Here is a 22,892-nt window from a genome sequence, read left to right as displayed (position 1 = left end):
CCCAGGCTTTGGGGAGCCCCCAGCCTCCCTGCCCTCCTCCTCCGCACACCCTTCCCATCCAAGACATTTCCCAGCTGATTTCCAGGTCCCACCATGGGCATGGAGCAAAGCTGCTCCCACGGGTTCCCCTGATCCCTGCCCAGCTCAGCCCAGCTCAGCTCAGCAGTGACACTGACACTAAGGCCATTAATGTCATCCTAATGCCACTTTCCCATCGGAATCCTGACCCTCAGAGGTGCTCTGCTCCCCCAGGGCCTCCTCCCAGTGGACTGGAGGATGTGCAAACACCTCTGCAGCCCGTTCCAGGCTGTTCCCTGTGCCGGCTCAGGCTGAGGCAGCCCTGGCAGCCGCTCTCCAGGAGGCCCAGAGCAGTTAATGACTGAGCTGGGAGTATTTTTGGTTGCTCTCAATAATGCAGCAGCACTGGCTGAGCAGAGCCTGGCTGTAATTGCAGGGTCAGGGTCATTTGTCATCACTGTCACCCTGCTGGCTGCGAGGGAGCTCCACAGCCGTGCCAATGCCCCTGTCACACCCCTGGGGTCATTTCTGGGGTTTTGCCACACCCCTGGGGTCATTTCTGGGGTTTGCTGTGGGGTGCCTGCAGAAAATCCAGTGGTGTGCACCGCTAACCAAGCCCTGGGGTGAGGGAGAGGCACAGTGTGATTTGTCCCTGATATAAAGTGTGGTTTGTGTGGTCCCAGGGCATTCTCCTGGTGGCACAGAGGCAAAGCAGTGGCCAGCAGGGTGGCCAGCATGGCACCCTGGGTGCCCAGTGAGGAGCCAGGAGGCAGCCAGTGGCCACCTCAGGGTGAGCAGAGACCAGTGTGACACCAGCAGTGTGGTGGCAAAGCAGAGCGGAGCACAATCCCGGCACTGGGAACAGGCGTGGGAAGGGTAATGGTTAATCAGGGACAGCCAGCCTTCATTTGGATCCTTCCGTGGCTGGAAAAACGAGAGCCAGACGCTGTGCCCGTTAATCAGAGTCTGCACAGAAGGCAGAGGAGGGCCGGCTCTGCCTGCAGTGCCTGCAGGATCCACCCCGCTCCACAGCCGGGCACATAAAGGCAGGATGATGCCCCGAGGTCAGTGACCCGCTGTGAGGACAGGCAGATCCCAGAGATCCGGGAATACCTGGGAATGTGCCACTGGAGTGGCTCCAGCCCAGAGAACCAGACAGAAATCCTTCCCAGAGCAGGGAACCACAACCAGAAATCCTTCCCAGCGCAGGGAACCACAACCAGAAATCCTTTCCAGTGCAGGGAACCAACCAGAGCCAGAAATCCTTCCCAGTGCAGGGAACCACAGGCAGAAATCCTTCCCAGAGCAGGGAACCACAGGCAGAAATCCTTCCCGGAGCAGGGAACGACAACCAGAAATCCTTCCCAGCACAGGGAACCATCTCCAGCGCCTGGGATGACAAATTGTGAAGATACAATTAAACTTTCCAATAGCATTTTAATTTCCAATCCCCCCCCCTGCCCTGTGCGTCCCTACGAACAACCCTCGGGACTTTGCCTTGGGGACGAGAGGCTCTGGCCGCCTCTGCGCCTCCTCCCCATGGGCCAGGTCACCTCTCCCGGGGGATGTAACGGCTGCACTCCGTGCACGGGGATGGATCCCCGCGGGATGGAGCGGGAGCGAGCCGGGGAGCCGCGGGCACAGCCCCGAGCGGCAGCGCCAGCCCTGCCCCGGCAGGAGCGGCAGCTCCGGTGCCATCTGTCACCCAGTGCGTGTCACCGCCGGGCCAGGTGACAGATGGCAGGTGGAGCGGGGCCGCTCCTGCCGGCGGCACAGCCACGTGCCGGGCACAGCGGCCAATTCCAGCCGGTAGAGGGGAGGAGAGGGATGCAGCGGGCCCCGGGCAGAGCCCCGCGGGGCAGGGTCATTGACACTGCACGGGGACTGAAACACCGAGCACAGAGCCTGGGGCCTCCCGGGAATGGGAATGGGAGAAGGATGGGATAATGGGATGGGATGGGATGGGATGGGATGGGATGGGATGGGATGGGATGGGATGGGATGGGATGGGATGGGATGGGATGACATGGCATGGGGTGGGATGGATGGATGGATGGATGGATGGATGGATGGATGGATGGAAGGATGGAGGGATGGATGGAAGGATGGAGGGATGGATGGAAGGATGGATGGAGGGATGGGATAGAATCCATAGGATGGGATGGGGTGGGATGGGGTGGGATGGGATGGATGGATGGATGGATGGATGGGTGGATGGACGGACGGATGGATGGATGGGATGGGATGGGATCCATGGGAAGGGATGGGGTGGGATAGGATGGAATCCTGCGGAGGTTGAAGGCTCGTGCTCCAGCACAGCTCAGCCAGAACAGAGCAGGGTTTTGGTGGCGGTCACTTGTCCCCACCAGCCCGGGGATGAGGGGTGGGAGCAGCTCCCTGGCTGTGCCCCCTGCTCCCCTCCTCCCTTCCCTGTTTTCCCGCTGCAGGGATTGCACAGACACCGCTCCCATCCCAGCCTTCATTATCGCTGTCTCCAGGAGCAGCAAACAGGGAAATGTGATTAAAGCCCTCTCGCAGGGACCTTATCAGCCTGTGGGAAGGCCGTGAGCTCCCTTCTGCCCTGGTGCTGCCGGGCTGTGGCCCTGCTGCCTTCAGCCTGCGGTGCCCCCCAGAGCCCGGGGGAGGCTGGGGGGATGGGAACCCTGCTGGGGGGTCTGGGGGGCAGGAGGGGCAGGAGGGAGGGGCGTGGGGTGGGAGGGGGGCATGTGGGGCGAGAGGAACCTCTGCTGCACCTGCTGGTGGGGCCAGGGCCGAGCGCCACCAGCGCTGCCCTGTCAGAGGGTTTGCACTGGAACGCTGCTCTGACGTTAATCGGCTTTGACCCATCTGGGCCGACGCTCTCAGACCCCGGGGGCTGAGTGGCCCCGGGGTGGGGAGGACGGCAGGGACAGCCCTGTCACCGAGGGAGGGAGGGGGGGTTAAAGCCAGGGGCTTTGAACACTCAGAGTGACCTTGTTGGCACCACTGCGCTGGTGGAGGCGAGGAGAACCCGCCCTGGCAGGTGTTTGCAGCTGCCTCTGGGCCGGGAGGAGCTGGGCACCGTTACTGTGTGGGAAATCCTACAGGGATTTTCTGGGTGTTCTCCCTGAGTGTCACCCTTCCTGCCCCATGCGGAAGGAGCACCTCAGAGACGCCGTGGTGGGAAGCACAGCTCCGAGCCTCTGTCCCCCTTCAAGGGAGCCAGAATTCCCTGTCTCCACCCCCGGACACCACATAAAATATCTGCTTTTTCCATCCTGCAGTAATGGTGCAATTCAGGATGGAAAAACGGGGAGAGGAAGTGCTGAGCCTGCACCAGCTGATGCCAGGGGAGATGCCAGGAGCTGCCTGGCTGTAAAACATTCCCAGATCCTGAGAGAGGCCGGGGGTGTGCTGCAGCAACAGCACCACAGCGAGGAAAGGGCCCACACGGGGCATCAGCAGAACCTTTGGCTTCCTGCAGCAGGAGCCCATCCCTCACCCCCAGCCCTCTGCGTCCAGGAAAATCCTGGGGCTCCCTCCTAACCCTTTTATTCCAGCTGGGAAGGCAGGACCAGGGCTGTGGGGCTGCAGAGGAGCAGGAGCTCTGCGGGATCCCACAGCGGGCGCGACTCTCCCGGCCCCACGGGCGGGTGGAGAAGGCTGGGGGGCCGCGGGGTGCAAGCTCAGAGCCCCCAGCCGGGGCAGGGACCGCCCCGGGGCGCTCTGCCCATGGCAGGCAGCGACCACTCAGCCCTGCCCTTGTCCCCGCGGGTCGGGTCCAGACCCAGGACGGGGAAATCGGGGTGGGGAAGATGTTCCTGCCCTCAGGGAGCGGCACGGGTGGTCCGTAAGCAGGTTTCACATCCACAGGAGGATCAGTGGATTCTGTTTATTGCATACCAAGATGCTTCAGAGCAATTGATTCAATCCAACCAACCTTCCAGCCCTTCCAGCCCGGGCGGTGTCAGCGTGGGCAGAGCCACCCTTTGGGGGCCCAGCGCCCCGGGCGGAGGGGGAGCATCCCCCCAGCTCCTGCGCGGGCTCTGCAGAGCCTGGGGGGCGCAGAGCAGCCGGGCGGGGGTCCCAGGGGCCGGGGGGCAGAGCTGGGGGCTCCGGGGCTGGGGGCAGAGCTGGGGGTGCCGGAGGCAGAGCTGGGGGCTCCGGGGCTGGCAGCGCTGCGGGAGCGGGGCCGGGGCCGCGGGGACTCGGGGGGGCTGCCGAAGGATGGCCGGAGCTGCGGGGGGATGCGGGGCCGGGCCGAGGCGATGCCGGAGCGATGCCGGAGCGGCGCCGCGGCCGCGTCACGGGGCCCGGGGGGATGCCAGGTGACGCTGGGCGTGCCAGGGGGATGCCGGGGGGACGCCAGGTGATGCCGGGGCCGCGTCGAGGGACGCCGGGGGATGCCGGGGGGATGCCGGGGCCACGCCCAGGGATGCCGGGGGGATGTCAGGGGAAGCCGGGGGGGGATGCCCGGCTCCAGGCTCGCTCCAAGACCCTCCCCCGGCCCGGAGAGCCCGGCGGGGCGGGCGGCCCCGGACTACATTTCCCATGGCCGCCGCGGCCGGGGGAGGGGCGGGGCGGCGCGGGGGGCGCGGAGCGCAGGCGGAGGCGCGGAGAGGCGCAGGGGCGGCGGGGCCCGCTCGGCCCGGCTCGGCTCGGCTCGGCCCGGCCCGGCTCGGCGCCGGGCGGGGATGCGGGAGGGGCGGCCCGCGGCCCCCGGCCCCGCTGCCCGCCCGCACCGCCCGCACCGCCGCCACCATGAAGAAGCAATTCAACCGCATGCGCCAGCTCGCCAACCAGACCGTGGGCAGGTAGGGATGGATGGGATGGGATGGGATGGGATGGGATGGGATGGGATGGGATGGGATGGGATGGGATGGGATGGGATGGGATGGGATGGGATGGGATGGGATGGGATGGGATGGGATGGGATGGGATGGGATGGGGACGGACCCTGCCCAGCCCAGCCCTGCCCACAGCCCCTATCCCTCACCCTGCCTGCTCCCGCCCGCCCCGCCGCAGCCGCACCTGCCCGTTCCCCGCGCCCTGGCCGCTCCCTGCCAGCCCCACCGCTCCAATCCCGTGTGTCCTGCCTGTCCCACTGCCCTGATTCTGCCCCCTCCCTGCCTGCCCCACTGCCCTGATCCTGCCCCCTCCCTGCCTGCCCCACTGCTCCTACTCCCTGCCTGCGTTCTGGCGGCCTCACTGCCCTCATCCCACGCTCTGCCCCTCCTCCCTCCCTGCCCCAGTGTCCTGATGCTGCACCTGTGCCACTGCCACCTCCTGCCTGTCCCACTGCTCCCGCTCCGTGCCTGCTTCCTTGCCTGAGCCCTGCTTACCCCACTGGCCCCAATCCCACTCCCTGCCCACCCCACATCTTCCTGCTCCCTGTGTTCCCCCTGCCCTGCTCCCTGCCTGAGCCCTGAGCTCTGTCCTCACCGTGCCCCACTCCCTGCCCGCTCCCTGCCCCACTCCCCGTTCTCTGCCTGTCCCACTGCCCCCGTACCCCCTTTACACCCTTCTCCCCCACTCCCTGCCAGTTAACCCCTGCCTGTCCCCCTGCCCCACTCCCTGCCCCCTTCACCCACTGCCCCCCGCCTGTCCCCCTGTCCTGCCCGTCCCCTCTGTCCCCGGTGCTGTGGGGTGCCCCGCTGCCCTGCCCCCCCAGCACCCCGGGGTGGCCCTGCTGGCCGCGGGGCCGGGGGCACTCTGGGGCTCTGGAGCCGGAGCCGTGTCCCCGGGAGTGCCTCCGGGAATACCCCGGGAATGCCCCCAGGAATGCCCCCGGCATTGCCCCGGGAATGCCGTGTGTGCCCGTGCACGGCCAGGCCGGGGTCTGATGGTGGCTGTTGTGTAATTCCTGGAGATTTTGCAGCGGGGGGGGCCGACGGAAGAGGATTTATTTGTTTTCCCTTTCCTTGGTGGCACCGGGGCACTGGCACAGCTGGAGCGGCAGCTCCGCATCCCCTCGGCATCCCCGGGGCTCCTACTCCTACCCCCCCCCCGTGTCCCCCGTGTCCCCCGTGTCCCCCCGTGTCCCCCCGTGTCCCCCCGTGTCCCCTCGAGTCCCCCACGGCTCTGGGGGCGCACCCTGCTGGCTCAGGCCGCCCGGCCACGCTGCCGGGAGTGGGCACGGGCTGGGATGGCAGCGGCTCCGGCCTGGGGCTGTGGGAATGCCGGGCGGGAATGGGAGTGTGGGGAGGAACGGGAATGTGGGGAGGGAACGTGGCCTGGCAGCTCCAGGGGCTGCTGTGGGAATCCGGCACAGGAGCGGTGTGGGGATGTGGGGTGGGGACTGTGGGGTGTGAGCGTGGGGTGTGTGAGCGTGGGGTGTGTGTGGTGCCAGAGCGTGCTGTGGGATCGTGGCACGGGGGATGTTTGGGAACACGGTGCAGGACTGTGCTGTGGGAACATGGCACAGGGAATGTGGTGCTGGGAACGTGATCTGGGAGCGTGGCACAGGGCAGGTGGTGCGAGGATGGTGCTGTGGGGTCGTGGCACAGGGCAGGTGGCACCGGGATGGTGCTGTGGGGTCGTGGCACAGGGCAGGTGGCACTGGGATCATGCTGTGGGATCCAGGCACGGGGCAGGTGGCTCGGGGACCGTGCTGTGGGAATGTGGCCGGGAGCGCCAGGATCCCGGCAGTGCCTCCCGCGGGGGATGGCGGGGGAGGCTGTTCCGGGGACAGACGGTGGGATTTTCCCGTGGCATTTGCGCCGGGCCCTCCGAGGGGCTTGGACGCGTTCCCACCCTCTGGGAATGGGGGCTGGGATGTCCCCAGGTCCCTTGCACGGCACTGCTCCCACCCCTGCCCCAAAACGGTGCCTGTGACAGGGCCAGGAGCGTCCTCCTTCCCACACCCCGCCCCAGCATCCCGCTGTGCCCTCCCGCAGCCCTGGGAACGGCCCGGCGGCTCGGATGAACTCCCAATAATCCTTGTAGGGGATGTGCTGGGCAGCGGGGAGGCTCTGGAGGGACCCGGGGGATGCGGCCCCTCCTACCTGGAGGCATCTACAAGGATGCATCTGGAGCATCCTTGGAGCTTGCAGAGCATCCTTGTTCTCATCCCGGCTCTCCTGGTCCCCACCTCGGCGGGTTCAACCCTCTTCCCGTTGTGGGGTCCTGAGCAGTCCTCTCCTGACAGCCGGGAGTCAGGAATAATAGACAGGATTATGGAATCATAGGTGGAAACAGGGAATCACAGATGGAAATAAGGAATAATAGATGAAAACAGGGAGAAATGAAAGGAAGTGGAAAATAATACATGGGAATGTGGAATAATACATAGAAATGAGGGATGATTAATGGAACTGAGGAATAATTAATGGAAATAAGGAATAATAAATGGAAATAAGGAAGAAGAGTAGAACCCTGGTGCTTTGTCTCCCTGCAAGAGGCTCACTGGGGGACAAGCACCACGGCCTGTGTGGCTCTGAGGGGTGTCCCCTCGTCCTTGTCACCAAACCCCAGTGGGGTCCCCCTGCAGTGCCAGGACTGAGTCCAGGCATGGGGATCACTGGGATGGATCCTGTCCCGGGCTGAGGGCTGTGCTCACACGGGGGTTGTCACCTGGGGCCATTGCTTCATCCCAGGACAGCGGGGACAGCGGGGACTGCGGGGATAGCGGGGACAGCGGGGACAGCGGGGACAGCGGGGACAGCGGGGACAGCGGGGACATCTGCCCAGCCCCCCTGCAGGATGTGCACAGAGCTGCCCCAGCCCTCGGTGGCCTTTCCTGCTTTAGGTGATGCGGTTTCCATAAAAAAGGAAAGAGAGAGGGGACTGAGGAGAAACCATCTCCAAGGTCAGCAGGAGCCAGAGGGGACAGCTGGGAGCGGCCCTTTGTCCCACAGAGGGACTGAGGGACAGGGCCAAGGTGAACAGGACACTCAGGGCTTGGGCCAGCGCTGGGGTCAGGGTCAAGGTCAGGGTTAGGGCCAGGGCCAGGGTCAAGTTGGGTTGTACTAGGGTTAAGGTAAGGCTCAGGGTCAGGCTTAGGGTTAAGGTCAAGGTTAAGGCCAGGATCAGTTCAGGATAAGGATCAGAACCTGGGAATTATTGGGTCAGGGTAGGATCAAGCCACTCCAGGCAGTGGCACCAGGGTGTCACCTCAGCCACCCCAGGCAGTGGCACCAGGGTGTCACCTCAGCCACTCCGGTGGCCCCAGAAGCCCTGGGAATTTCTGGCAATCAGCTCCACGGGGATTTTTTCCCGCGGGGATTAAATCGAGCACTCACAGCGGTGACACGCCGGGTTCCCCAGCGGCACAGAGGGAATGGAGGACACCGGGAATGCTGGCATTGGGTTTTTCCTCCTCAGCCTTTCTGAGCGTCCCGAGCTGTGTCCCCCATCCCGGGGGCAGTGGTGGCATCTGGGGCTGGATGTCACCTCGGGGGCTGGCAGGGAGATGCTTTTCCAAGCCCCAGGACGGCCGCACATCCACACGAAGCCTTTAAACAGCGAGGGTTTATTCCTGGTGCTGCAGGAATATCCGGCAAGGAAGAAGGACATTTTCTTTTGCTTGCACGAAATAAGGGCAGAGGGAAAGAAAACGCTCTGGGATTTTCCCGATGGGGTTTGAGGGAGGGAACAACACCCTGTAAATCGCTGGGATCCCCATCTGCACTCGGGGGTGACTCCCTGGCAGCAGAATCCCCCGGGATTTCGGCTCCGGAGCCGGCAGATCCCGCCAGCCCCGGGGATATTTTTATCCTCCTCGCCGAGAGGCAGCGCTGGCAACCTGGAATATTCCTGGAGCGGGCTGAGGGTTCTGCCCCTGCTCCAGCAGCTCGGGGGCTCTGCAGGGGCTTCTCCGGGGCTTCTAAACGGGGATGGAGCGCGGTGGGGATGCGGCCCCGGGGAGGGAGGAGGAGCAGACGGCCCCGAGCATCCCGAGCCAAAGGGGTGGAGGGGAGCTGCGCTGAGCACGGAGCTCGCCGCCGGGAAGGGGCAGGAGATGAGGACCAGCGCCTTTCCTGCCTCGCAGACTCTGTCCCCCATTTTGCTTTGCTTCCCTCGGTTCTCCCAAATGTGGGCAGGATGGAGGAAGGCTGCTCCAGCCCTCCCTGCCCGCTCCTCCTGCTCCTCCAGCCCTCCCTGCCCGCTCCTGCTGCTGCTCCAGCCCGGCTCGGCTGCCGCGGGCACACACCCGCCGGGTGGGCAGCGCTCCCCGCAGCGCAGCGGTGGCACCCGGGCTGTCGCAGCGTGTCACCCGCGGGCGGGACACGCCGGGGACGCGCCGGAGGAGGCGCCGGCGGGGCCGCGTTCCCACGTCGCGCTGGATATTGCAGCCGGAGCCGTTTCCCGGGGGAGTTTTTCTGCTTCCCAAGCACACCTCGGAGCATACCACGGGTTGGCATGTGGCTGCTGGGAGAGAGACCTGCCCACGGGACCCGGGATGTGCAAACCCCACCCTGCTCCTGCTTGGGAGAGGAGAAAACACAGGGAAAAAAATCCCTTTTTCTGTTCAAGTGAGGAAGTGGTTCCTGGGGAGTGAGCAGCAGGGATGTGCCAGCGGTGCCTCACTCTCTGCCACCTCCCACTCCTTGGGAATGCTAAAAATATCCCGAGCTGGGGCCGGACGTTGTGGCTGTGCCCGTGGATATTTGCTGCTTTTTTCCCTGTTTGTGCTAATTCTGTGTCACTTCCAATCCTGTCGAAATGAGAGTGAAGGTGATTCCCGGAGGAGTCGGAGGAGAAGCTGCTCAGCTCTTGCTCCCAGGTGGGCAGTGCTCCTCAGAGAGGTTCCAATCTCTTCATTTCAATATTTCATTTTAAAAATTAAGATAAACAGGGCTTGCTTAATTTATTATTTTTTTAAAAATTTATTTTTAAACCACCCTAAATCAGCTGCTGGGACATCTTTTGTGCCCAAAGCAGATTTAATGCATTAGGTTTGGGCAGCCCCTGGCACAGGTGCCCAGAGCAGCTGTGGCTGCCCCTGGATCCCTGGCAGTGCCCAAGGCCGGGCTGGCCATTGGGGCTTGGAGCAGCCTGGGAGAGCAGGAGGTGTCCCTGCCATGGCAGGGGGGCACTGGGTGGGCTCTGAGGTCCCTTCCAACCCGAACCATTCCATGGTTCTGTGGTTTGCACTTTCGGCAAGGCTTTGGATGAGGCATATTTGAGCTGTTCCTGTGCCACGCTCACTGTCTGAACCTTTCTCTGTGTTTGCTCCTTATTCCCACTGTTCCAACACTCGCCTCCCTCTCTCCGAGCTGAGAGTCCAGCTTGGATGGCAGGGAGGGACGAGGCTCAGGGAATAAAGGTGCTGTTTTCAGGGTGACAGCACCAAGCTCCCGCTGTGCTCTGATGAACCTTTAGGGACAGATTGGCCGAATCCCAGCTCAGCCCCAGCTCAAACTGACACAGCTCGTTTTTCCAAGTGAAAGGATGCACTGAAGCTGTTAAAAACCCTGGGGAAAGGAATAAATGATGCGGATGTGATGGTTTAAATGAGCCCGAGCAGCTGCGGTGCCGGGGCCCTGGGCTCTGGGTCCACAGGCTGAGGACGGCGGGTTTGTGTCTCCTGCATCCCGGCGCTCCTCCCTCGGGAAGGCGGCGGCTGCCGCGGGCTCTGGAGCGGTAAATCCGTCCCCAGTGAGCAGCAGGAAGGGCCCTGGCGAGGCCCCGGGCGGCAGCGGCCGCCGCACATCCCGTGGCTGCCCCGTGTGAGGAGGCTGAGCCGTGCGGACGCGCCGCCCTTGGGATGCCGAGGGAGCCGCGCCCCTGTGCGCGCACCGCCGCCTCCTCCCGGGAGTCCCGCATCCCTCTTTTCCTGGGAATAACCGAACAGCAAGGGGGAGATGGGGGCAGGCCCTGGACTGCTGTGGTACCTGGCAGTGAGCCGTGGAGATGCTCCATCAGTTCCTTCTTTAGGAGATGATGGGATGGCTGGGGGGAGCAGAGATCCCTAAATCCCCCCTGCATCCCAATGGAAAAGCACATCCCAGGCTCCATGGGCTGCACTGGGCACTGCTGCACACCCCTCACCAATGGCTCCTCTCCTCTTTGCCTCGCAGAGCAGAGAAGACCGAGGTGTTGAGCGAAGATCTGCTGCAGGTGAGGCTCCCTCAGAGCCACCCCAGGGTGTCCGTGGGGGCCCGGGCACCTCCCGCGGGGGCTGCACCCATCAGCAGCTCCCTGGTGGTGCCACAGCGGCCTAGAGATCATGGGTGATGGGATCCTGGGTTGATGGATGATGGGATACTCCAGTGATGGGATACTCCGGTGATGGGCTCCCTGGCTCCCGCAGGTGGAGAAGCGGCTGGAGCTGGTGAAGCAGGTGTCCCACAGCACCCACAAGAAGCTGACAGCCTGTCTGCAGGGCCAGCAGGGCCTGGACGCCGACAAGCGCTCGGTGAGGGCGGCGGGGCCGGGAGATCTGGGGGATCCAGGGATCGGGGGATCCAGGGGTCCGGGTGGGAGCGCAGCCCCCCTCTCTCTTTGCAGAAGAAACTGCCGCTGACGACGCTGGCGCAGTGTCTGATGGAGGGATCGGCCGTGCTGGGGGATGACTCCCTGCTGGGGTAAGGGGGCTGGGAATGTGCTGGGAATGCTCTGGGAATGCTCTGGGAATGCTGCTGTTCCTTGTCTCCAGTGCCAGATAAAGGAGGAGTCACTGCTGTGTTGGAGGGGCTGGGGGGATCTCAGTCATTAGTTCTTCTCCTCCTTGTATGGGCTGGGGTCCTGTGAGCATGCAATGTAGTCTGCATATATACACATTTATATTTATTTTTAAAATCAATTTTTAATATATGCTATGTATTTATATTTGAGCTGTTACTGGTTATATTCTTATATGTGATTTATCTTTATTAATATATTTATATTCATACATCTTATATATTTCTGTGTTATAGTTTATATAGTTACATATGTTTTATGAATATTTGTATGTTGACATGTGATTTGTTATTTATGTATTTTTATATTTTTTTATTTATATAGATATTTAAAGTCCATACAATTTCAGACTGACCTAATAATAATGTATATTATAATGCTAATACATAACATAATACTAATATATAGCATCATATACAGCTAATAATACGTCATAATATAATAATACGCTAATTATTATTATATTATAAATGCAATACTTAAGGAATGAGCTTTCCTGACACGGGGGTGCTGGGTGCCAGTCCTGGAGCCCCGGGGTGCCCTGTCCGCGCCCCGGGGCAGGACAGTCCTGCTGTCCCCAGCCCCAGCCGTGGCTGTCCCCGCAGGAAGATGCTGCGGCTGTGCGGGGAGGCCGAGGACAAACTGGCGCAGGAGCTGATCCACTTCGAGCTGCAGGTGGAGAGGGACGTCATCGAGCCGCTCTTCGTGCTGGCTGAGGTGAGCTGGGGGTCCCCGGGAGCCCTTTTCCTGCCCCCATCCAGCCCCCTCAGGAAGTTTGGGTCCCCCAGGGCTGCTCCTCTCAGGTTCTGGGGCTGTCGAGGTGTGGCACACTCCTTGGGGGGATCAGCGGGGCCACCTCCCTGAGGATGTTAAATTCGGGAGCTGCATCCTGACCCGGCCCAGACCCCGGGGTGTGATGCATCCCTGGACACCTCTCCGGGCTGCTCACTCCTCCTCCTGCTCCGTGTATTGCTGCAGGTGGAAATCCCAAACATCCAAAAGCAGAGGAAGCACTTGGCGAAGCTCGTGCTGGACATGGACTCCTCCAGGACGAGGTAGGGAGTGCCCTCAAGTGCTTTGTAAGAAATGGACATTCCCAAGGCGTGGGGAGCTCCCAGGGGAGCAGCTCCTGGGCCCCTGGCACCGCAGTTCCCTTGGGACAGGGAGGCAATGAGCTGCTGTTTCTGCTCCTGTCCGCAGAATCCACAGATTCCTTTTCCTTGCCTGCCCTCTGCAGCAAAAGTAAATTTTTTTTCTGGCAGAAAGGGTTATTTTGTAGTTTTTTCCCTGTCTTGGTGAGTTCTGATGCAAAGAGCCGTGTGCTCCTGCCCCTGCGGCGGCAGCGAGGGGAGCTGGGGTGACTCGGGATGGTCCCGTGGCATCACTGAGTTGCCAAGTCCCCACTCCAGCGCGTCCTGGGAGAGGTGTCCACAGTCCCCAGCATCGTGTCCAGGCTCTCCCGTCCCCTTCCTCTCTCCTCCCACCTGGGCATGGCTCCTTATCCTGCTGAAAGGATTCCTTCCCTGGAGCCCGGTGTGTGCGGTGCTGCGTGATGGGCACGGTCGGGGTGGGCAGTGGGTGCGAAATCCCGGCTGGACTGGGATCATCTCCCGCTGCTCCGCCCTGGCGGCCCTGCAGGGCCTCTGGGCTGTGGCCACCGCCCTGACTGTCCCCGTCCCTCCCGCAGGTGGCAGCAGTCGGTGAAGTCCTCGGGGCTGGCCGGCAACCTGCAGCCCTCGGGCGCCAAGGCCGACGCTCTCCGGGAGGAGATGGAGGAGGCAGCCAACAGAGTGGAGATCTGCAGGGTACTGCGGCTCCTCCCGGCTCAGGGGCGTCTGGGGGCTCCCAGACTCCGGGGGAAGCTGCAGCCTCTCCTCTCACCCTGCTCTGCGTCTTCCCTTGCCCCCTGCGTGTGCTGCCCCCTCCTCTGCTGCTCCCCAAAGGCCGTGGCCGTGGGTGATGCTCCCCAGCCAAGCAGGACGTCCCCAGTTCCTGTCCCCAGTTCCTGTCCCCAGTTCCTGTCCCCGTCCTCCACATCCCAATCCCTGGGAGCCCGTCCTGGCAGAGCTCAGCACTGGGTACACCCAGCCCTGGCACTGGCTGGGACATTTCTCCACCTTCTCTGTGCTGGGTTTATTTCCATCATTTTCAGGCACTGAGGGATTTCACTCCTTTTCCGTGGGATAAGAGGGAGTCTGAACTCCCTTCTTTGTGCACTTTGGGGGGACCTGGACCCTGCTCAGGCTGCACTGGGGGAGGCTCCTGAACCTGCCCTGACACGCTGACCTTAACCCCGTGCCACTCTGGCTCCTGCTGGCGCCTGGAGCTCCCTCCTGGTGGCTCGGGCAGGGCAGGGTGGTGACAGCAGGGCAGGGACAGTGACGGATCCTCTGTCCCCACAGGACCAGCTCTCGGCTGACATGTACAATTTTGTGGCCAAAGAAGTCGACTATGCAAACTATTTTCAAACCGTAAGTGCCCCCCAGCCCTGGGGCTGTCCCTGTCCCCGGCAGGGTGGTGACCCCGGTGCCGTGTCCCCGCAGCTGATCGAGGTGCAGGCCGAGTACCACCGCAAGTCCCTGGAGCTCCTGCAGAACTTCCTGCCACAGATCAAAGCCCAGCAGGGTGAGTGCCCACAGCTCTGTCTGTGACAGGCTGTGACCCTGCAGGGGTCTGGGCAGCCTCCCTTTGCTTGCCCTGCCTGCACCTCACCTGTCTCGGTGCTGGAGGGGATCCCATCCCCATCCCCATCCCACTGGGCTGGGGGGGCAGGATCCATCTGCATGGAGAGGGAGAAACCTGCCCCAGGGTGGTGAGGGGTGGGCAGCCCCTGGCACAGGGCACAGAGCAGCTGTGGCTGCCCCTGGATCCCTGGCAGTGCCCAAGGCCAGGCTGGACATTGGGCTTGGAGCAGCCTGGGACAGTGGGAGGTGTCCCTGCCATGGCAGGGGGGCACTGGGTGGGCTCTGAGGTCCCTCCCAACCCAATCTGGGATCCTGTGGAAATGCCCATCGAGTGCAGTTGGAATCCCATCCCTGAGCGGGGCTTTGGGAGGTCTCTCTGGGCTGGGAGCCCGAGGTTGGGGTGAGCTCAGGCAGTGTCCCTGGGCCAGGGCTCCTGGTGCCACTGTCACTACAGCAGGGCAGGGAGGGATTCCTAGTTCATTGTTCTCTCTATCCCACAAAATATTCCTGCCTTAAACTGTGATGGAAGAAGATGAGAATTTCGCAAAGCTTTGCCTGTTGTAAGCCCTGTGGGAAATGTTATCCGGCTCCTTTGAAATCCTGTGATGGCTGGAAAACATTTTGTTTGGGTTAAACAAAAGCACCTCCTGCCCAGGCCAGAGGCGCAGGGTCCTGCTCTTCTAACAACACCCATTCAGAGAATTTCGCTGCCAAAACTGTGACCCAAGGGCCTCTTGGGGAGGGGCTGCCGGATCTGGCACCACCCTCCCTCTCCTGTGCCCCCTGTGCCCGTCACAGAGGCGTGGGTGGAGAAGCCGTCCTTTGGGAAGCCCCTGGAGGAGCACCTGGCTGTCAGCGGGAGGGAGATCGCCTTCCCCGTGGAGGCCTGCGTGACCATGCTGCTGGAATGTGGGATGCAGGAGGAGGTGGGTCTCTGCTGGGATGGGGGATGCAGGAGGAGGTGGGTCTCTGCTGGAATGTGGGATGCAGGAGGAGGTGGGTCTCTGCTGGGATGGGGGATGCAGGAACAGGTGGGTCTCTGCTGGGATGGGGGATGCAGGAGGAGGTGGGTCCCTGCTGGGATGGGGGATGCAGGAGGAGGTGGGTCCCTGCTGGGATGTGGGGTGAAGGAACAGGAGGGTCCCTGCTGGGGGAGGGAACAGGAGGAGTGGGTCCCATGTCCCACCCTTGCTGGGCACGATGGAAGGGGGCCCAGGTGTCCCCAGGGCCAGGGTGAGGATCTGGGGGGCTCCAGGGCCATCCCCAGCCCCAAGCCTTGTCCAACACTCTCCGTGTCCTCTGCCCAGGGTCTCTTCCGAGTGGCTCCCTCGGCCTCCAAGCTGAAGAAGCTCAAGGCTGCCCTGGACTGCTGCGTGGTGGACGTGCAGGAGTACTCAGCTGACCCCCATGCCATCGCAGGTGGGGCTCCTCGGGGCGGGGTGGCCCCTCCAGGCACCCCCCAAGGGCACCCTGAGGGGGATCAGTGGCACCCAGTCCAGCTGGAGACCAGGATCCAGTGGTGCAGTCCGGGGGTTGGTGCTGGGTCTGATTTTGTTCCGTTAATTCTGTCATGAATCAACGGCCTGGCTGATGGGGCAGGGTGTCCCCTCAGGGAGCAGGCAGGTGACACAAACTGGGACAGCCCCAGAGAGGTGCTGGCATCCAGAGGGACCTGGCCAGGCTGGAGGTGAAGAAAACAGGGATACAGCCATCATCCAATCACACTAATGAGGGTGGCACTAATGAGGGTGGCACTGATTAGAGGATCTCTGCAGGAGCAGGGAGAGGTCAGGAAGATTCACATTAACATCAAACTTTCAACCTTCTGTCACCTCTTCTGGGGAGAATTCCCTCCCCAAGCACCGATCCAAACCCTTGGGGCTGCTCTGGAGTGTTGGCTGGGTCTCCATGGCCTCCCTGCCCCCCTCTGGGAATGGGGGCTCTGGCAGGATGGAACCTTGGCTTCCCAGTGGGAACCCGGAAACATTCCTGCACAATGTCCCTGAGAAATATCCCTGGGCAATGTCCCTGGGAATGTCCGAGGCAAAAATGAGAGATGGAGACCTGGGGAAACCCCTGGGGGAGGGAACTGGGCAGGTGCTGGGAGGGACCAGGGGGTGACAAGGTGGGCACTGGGGGTGCCCCAGGCTGGGGACCCCAGTGTGTGCTGGGGGGGAAGGCCGGGGAGATGTGAGGCCACGTGCCCAGGAGCCAAACCACTTGGTGCCCAACAGCCGGTGCCACCCGCAGTGCCAACCCCTGTGTCCCCTGTGTGCCACAGGAGCCCTCAAGTCCTACCTGCGGGAGCTGCCCGAGCCCCTCATGACGTTCGAGCTGTACGAGGAGTGGATCCAGGCCTCCAAGTGAGTCTGGACGTCCCCCCATTGCTCCGTGGCGTGGGTGGGCCGGCCTGGGTCCCCGTGGGTGGTTTGGGGTTTTCCTGGCACAGCTCACAGTATTGGGGATGTTTCCTCCGGGCTCTGAGAGCCGTGGAATGGTGAGAGGTCCAGCATCCGAAGGGTTTCCTTCTTGGGACTGGTTTTGGGGCTTAATTTACTTACTAGTGTCCTTACTACTTACTTTATTTACTTAACAATGTTGGTGGCAGCCTGAGGGGCTGGCAGGGTCCCCAAGGATGGGGCTGGTGGGGTCCACGGCCCCGGGGCAGGGTGGGAATGGGGGTGATGCCCTGTCCCCCCTCCCTGCAGCATCCCGGAGCAGGAGAAGAGGCTGCAGGCTCTCTGGAACGCCTGCGAGAAGCTGCCCAAAGCCAACTACAACAACATCAGGTGAGCCTGGTGCCGGCAGGGCGCGGGGAGGGGACACGGTGACCACCCAGAGGCTGTGACCCACACGCTGACCCCTTCGGGATCTGCTCTCCAGGTACGTGATCAAATTCCTGGCCAAGCTGACCGAGTACCAGGACATGAACAAAATGACCCCGAGCAACGTGGCCATCGTGCTGGGGCCCAACCTGCTGTGGCCACAGGCCGAGGGGTGAGCGCTGGGGCAGGGCTGAGGGGCAGATCCTGCTGGGAATCCCGCTGAGATCCTGCTGGGAATGGAGCCCTGCTGGAGCCCTGCTGGAGCCCTGCTGGCCTGCAGGGGTTGCTGAGCTGCTGTCCCCCTGCAGGAACATGACGGAGATGATGACGACGCTGTCGCTGCAGATCGTGGGCATCATCGAGCCGCTCATCCAGCACGCCGACTGGTTCTTCCCGGGAGGTAGGCAGTGCCCGCGGCCCCGGGGACACCTGGGCTTCCTGCCACCTCCTGGGGACGGGGCTCAGAGCTCCCAGGTTTGGTTTTGCCTGCCCCCTCTGCTTGCTGGGGCTCAGGCAGGGCTCTGGCCAGACTCAGCGCTGAGCCCGGCCCAGCTTCTCCAGCAACTCCCAGCGCCAACACCCCCAGTCCCTTCCCAACACCCCGTGTACCCCCAGACATCGAGTTCAACGTGACGGGGAACTACGGCAGCCCCCTGCACGTGAACCACAACGCCAACTACAGCTCCATGCCCTCCCCGGACATGGAGCACGGCGAGCGCCGGCAGCACGAGCAGGCCCGGCGGCCCCTCAGCGTGGCCACCGACAACATGATGCTGGAGTTCTACAAGAAGGATGGGTAGGGACACTGCTGGCTTTGGGGAGAGGAGGGGTGGCGCTGACACCACCCCGGGGGCAGCAGGAGAGGGTGCTCAATGTCACCTTGGGGTGGGGGGCACGGAGCTGGTGGAGATTGGGTGGTCCCAGGGTGGAGGGACCCCCTGCTTTCCACGCCAGGCTCTTGGGGGTGCTGAGGGTGGAACCAGGGCTCCGTGCCTGCCCCCAGCCCGCTGCAGATGGGAGCGGGGTGACACTGGGGCTGTGCCATGCCGGGGACAGGTGTCCTGGTGTCCTCAAGGTCTGCAGGGGAGAGCTCCCCATTCCCAGCCTGTGCATGTCCCCACTCCAGGACACCTCACCGGGACCTCAGACAGTCGAGTGGGCTCCAGAAACACCCCAGGGCTCTGCCCAGCCCAAAAATGTCCCCATTTCCAGGAGATATCCCAAGCTGTCCCACCACTGGCATAGCCTGGCCCCTGCTCAGCCCCCCAGCCCCCTCTCTCGAAGCCCCTCGCCCTCCTTTGCCCGGCAGTGACCTCCCCCCTGTGCACTGTCCACTCTCAGGGGCCTTTCACATTAATAATCCTTTGTTTCTGCCCATGCAGCCTTAGGAAAATCCAAAGGTACCGTATCCTCTGCAGGCTGCCGGGAGGGTGCTGGGTGGGTGCTGGTTCCTGGGGAAGGGAGAGGTGCCCAAACCCATCCCACACTTCCACCCCTGCCCTATTGCCCTGTAGTTTCATTCCCAGCAGTCTCCCGGGGAAAGAGGCGTTTCTAGGGACACGGAAGGAGTGGCGAGGGGGTGCTGGCGGTGCCCTCCCACCGGGCAGGTGCTGACCCCCCTCTCTGTGTCCCCAGCATGGGTGTCAGGGTGATGGACACCTCGTGGGTGGCTCGCCGAGGCACCTCAGCGGGCCGCAAGGCCACCTCGGCGCCCCCGGCCGCGCAGCCCCCGGCCCCGCCCGCCGAGCTCCCGCCCACGCCGCACTCGCCCATCCCCGAGCAGTCGCCGGAGATTTCAGCAACGCCCTCCCCGCCTCCCACCAGCTTCGGCTTCCCCCCGGCAGCCGAGCGGACAAGGTAAGGCCACCGGCACCCCGTGTCTGTCCCCAAGCCGGGCACCCTCCCCCCAGGGAGGCCAGCAGGAAACAACCTCGGGAGAGGATGCTCTGCATCCCGGGGAGAGGAGCAGCACCTTCAGGGCACCGGGAGAGGATGCTCTGCATCCCGGGGAGAGGAGCAGCACCTTCAGGGCACCGGGAGAGGATGCTCTGCATCCCGGGGAGAGGAGCAGCACCTTCAGGGCACCAGGAGAGGATGCTCTGCATCCCGGGGAGAGGAGCAGCACCTTCAGGGCACCAGGAGAGGATGCTCTGCATCCCCGCAGCCACCACCGCATCCCCTTCCTGCCATTCCCATGAGAACCGTGCTGCCTTCAGAGATTTTCCTGAGCGCCCCTTGCCCTGGTTTCGCTGGGCTGGAGTGGAATTGGCGCTGGAGGTGCTGCAGGAAGGTGCAGAGAAAACCCTCAGGGAGCCCAGCGCCCTCTGAGACCTTGGTCTGCCCAGGGTCTGAGTCCGACTTTAGTTTGCACAGCTCATGTGGGAGAAAACGCCTAAATCCCACTTTTCTGGCCCAAAAGGGAAGCAGAGCCGGGCCGGGGCGCTCACACCTGGGGAGGGGCAGCCCCGGGAGGGTCGTGCCGAGGAACGAGCCGGGGGGTCCGGCACCACGAGAGCTCCCGCGCCGCTCCCCCGCGCCCGCCAACGCTTCTTCTGCTCTTTTATCAATCCCCTCTGGCGTCCGTGTCACTTCTGCCGGTTTTTACGGTGCTTCTGTACCTTTGCAGCAGGCCTGACCCGGCAGCTGCCTGGCGCAGCGGCGGCCCCAGCGCCCCCCGCCCCGGGGACCCCCCGAGCCCCCGGCGGCGCTGCCCGCTCTGGGCGCAGCCGCTGTGGCCGGGCTGCTCCCGCAGCCTCCCCGCGCCCGCCCCGCCGCCCGCCCGCCCCTGCTCCCTGCGCTGGCCCCCGCTGGCCCCCTGGCCCTGTCCCCCCCTGGCTCCCTGGCTCTGCCTCCCCCCCGCGCCCCCCCTGCCCCGGGGCGGCCGCCCGCCCGCCCTCGCCGCAGGACTCGGCCCCCCGAGGTAACCGCGGGGCCCCGGGGGGGCTGCGGGTGTCGCCGCCGGCCGGGGGGACCCTGGGCCCGGGGCGGGGGTGGCCACAAGCGGCGGGGGCTGAGGAACCCCCGGGGGGCGGGGGGGACACGGGGTGCGGAGCGCTGGGTGCGGGAAGGAGCTCACGGCTCTCCCTCTTCTTCTTCTTCTTCTGCTGTTTATTTGCAATTTTCCTTTTTATTGTCATGGCTCATCTTTTACGTTTTCCTTTTATTTGCTTTTTAAATTATTATTTATATTTTTAATAATTTTAAAATTATTTTTGAGTTTTCTTTACTCTGTTAATTTTTCATTCACCGTTATTATTTAATCCTTTTGGATTTTTTGGTTTTAATTTTATTTCTGATTCTTTGAATGTTTAATCTTTGATTTTCATTGTTTTATTTCTATTTTTCATTTATTTTCGTCTAATTTCATTTTAAATTTTTTTTTATTGGCCTTTTTATGCTTGAAAATTTTCCTTTCCTTTTTGGGTTTTCGTTTTTATTTTTTTTCCTATTCCTATTCCTATTCCTATTCCTATTCCTATTCCTATTCCTTTGCTATTCCTTTTCCTTATTTTGTGGGGTTTTCCCTTTCTTCCTTTTCCTTCGGTTTCTTCTTTTCCCCCTTTTCTTTCCCTTTTCCCCTTCCCTTTCCGTTTCCTTTTTTTTCTGTTTTTCCCCCCCCCCCTTTTGCGGTTTTTCCCCCTTCCCCCCCCCCTTCGATTCCTCTTTTCCCTTTCCTTCCCCTTTCCCCGTTTGCTCTCTCCTCCCCTGTGCCCGTTCCGTGCCCCGTGTCCCCCTCCCCAGCACTTTCAAGCCCCCGGAGCTGTCCCCGGGGCCGCCCCCCGCCCCCGCGGCCGAGCAGAGCCCGCACTCTCTGCGCAAAGGTAGGAGCGGAGCGGAGCGGGGCGGGCCGGGGGCTGCGGGGTCCCCGCGGGGTCCCCCCGGCCCTGACGTGTCGCTGTCGCTGTCTCTCGTCCCGCAGGGGCCAAGAAGCTGGCGCCCATCCCTCCGCGGGGGGAGGCGGGCGGGGGGCAGCCGTCCCCGGCCAGCCTGTCCCCGACCCCCCCCAGCACCCCGTCCCCGTACGGCCCCCCCGGAGCCCCCCCCGGAGCCCCCCCCGGAGCCTCCCCCGGAGCCGGGCCGCCCCCGCCGCCCCCGCTGCTGCCGTCCCCCGCCGCCGCCGCCCCCCGGGCCCGGGCCGCCCCCAAAGCGCGGCCGCGCCCCGCGCTGCCCCCCCCCGCCGCAGCCGCCCCCGGCCGCCCCCGCGCCCCCCCAGCCCCCGGAGCCGCCCCGCCTGGACACCGCGGGCCCCGGGGACGGCGCCCTCACAGGTAACCCCGGCGGGGAGGGGCTCCCGGGGGGGGGGCGGAGTCCCCCAGGACGGGGACAATGGCCCTGAGAAGGTGGTGATGTCCCCAGGAAGGTGGCGCACCCTCCCCGGAGAGGTGGAACTGTCCCTTGAAAGGCAAAAGTGTGCCCCGGCACGTGGCAGTGTTCCCCGGGAAGGTGACGATGGCCCAGGCAAGGCAGATCTGGCCCCAGGAAGTTGGTGATGTCCCCAGGAAGGTGACAATGTCCCCGGAAAGGCAGATCTGGCCCCAGGAAGTTGGTGATGTCCCCAGGAAGGTGACAATGTCCCCGGAAAGGCAGATCTGGCCCCAGGAAGTTGGTGATGTCCCCAGGAAGGTGACCATAGCCCAGGCAAGGTAGAACTGGCCCCAGCGAGGTGGTGCTGGCCCAGGAGGGTGCCAACACCCCCTGAGGGTGGCCATGCACTCAGGAAGGTGGTGATGCCCCTGGAAAAATGGAACAGTCCCCAGGACGGTGGTGATGAGCCCAGGGAGGTGACGATGCAGCGGGCTATGTCCCCTGGGAGGTGGCAGTGTCATCAGCAATGTGACATCCCCGGGAGCTGTGCTCTGTCCCTGCTGTTCTGCCCGCCCTGGCCCGGAGCTGTGTCGGTGCCGTGTCCCCCCGGGGTCCCTGTGCTGCTGGAGGGGGACAGCCAGGGGATGCTTTGGAAGTGCCAGGCGGCATTGGGGCACGGGGCTCTGTCCCCTGCGTGCCCGTCCTGCCTGTGAGGGGTCGGACAGCATGAGTGGCAGCGAGGCGCTGGTCACGGTGTCCCCAGGGGCTGCCACGTGCCTTAGGGTGGCACTGGCATCGGTGTGGCTCTGCCAAGGCATGGCTGTGGGCCTGGCAGGGCACCCTGGCATGGATGCACCCCTGGCATCACCCTTGGCTCAGGTGCAGCTCCCCTGTCCCACTGAAAGGCGGTGTGACACCCCTGCTGGTGGCACTGCCACCGTGCCAGCCCCGGTGGCTGTCCCCATCACGGTGCCCTCCCGCAGGTCTGCTCCGTTTTGAGGTCCCCTCCCTCCACGTGTCCCCGGACGCCGCCCTGTGCCGGGAGCCGCCCGAGGCAGCGCAGAGACTCTCGGGGCCGAGCCTGACCCCGCGGCGGGAGGAGGAGGAGGAGGAATCGGAGAGCACAGCCCTATGACAGTGTCCCTGTCCCCAGGCTCATCATGCGGCACCCCGGGGCCCGCACTGGCCACCGGCACCGAGGGCCACGGGCCGGCTGTGGGCGGCAAAGCGCCCGGTTTGGGGGCGGCGGCCGTTCTTTAGTTCGTTTTTGTTCGCCTTATCCAGACTTTGCCTTTGAACCGGGTGCCTGCCCCCCCTCCCGCCCCGCAGCACCCACCACCCTGGGGTGGTGCCACCACGTCCCCCGTTCCCCGAGGCGGGTGCCACTGGGTGCTGGCCAGGTGACGAGCTCGCCGGCGCTTTGCAGTGGGATTTCCTTTCTTCGGCTTCTTCCCCC

General features: G+C 63.4%; 1 protein-coding gene across 1 annotated transcript; it reads left to right on the top strand.

Moving 5' to 3' along the window:
* Positions 1-4,619: 4,619 nt before the first annotated feature.
* On the top strand, positions 4,620-22,436 carry ARHGAP44 (Rho GTPase activating protein 44). Its single transcript, XM_066200237.1, is given in 23 exon segments — positions 4,620-4,811; positions 11,019-11,058; positions 11,252-11,356; positions 11,449-11,525; positions 12,228-12,339; positions 12,601-12,677; positions 13,310-13,427; positions 14,025-14,093; positions 14,166-14,247; positions 15,105-15,232; positions 15,614-15,725; positions 16,588-16,669; positions 17,015-17,095; positions 17,190-17,303; positions 17,440-17,531; positions 17,747-17,927; positions 18,514-18,531; positions 18,767-18,988; positions 20,873-20,952; positions 21,051-21,301; positions 21,303-21,399; positions 21,492-22,315; positions 22,420-22,436. Coding segments are annotated over 22 exon segments (2,478 nt in total). The 5' UTR covers positions 4,620-4,758; the 3' UTR covers positions 21,779-22,315; positions 22,420-22,436.
* The last annotated feature ends 456 nt before the right edge of the window (positions 22,437-22,892 follow it).

Source organism: Chamaea fasciata, unplaced genomic scaffold (assembly GCF_029207755.1).
Source record: "Chamaea fasciata isolate MVZ Bird 193981 ecotype frontalis unplaced genomic scaffold, bChaFas1.0.hap1 SCAF_19, whole genome shotgun sequence".
NCBI lineage: Eukaryota > Metazoa > Chordata > Aves > Passeriformes > Sylviidae > Chamaea > Chamaea fasciata.
Note: the sequence above shows the minus strand (reverse complement) of the source record. Positions and strands in the feature narration are given on the sequence as shown.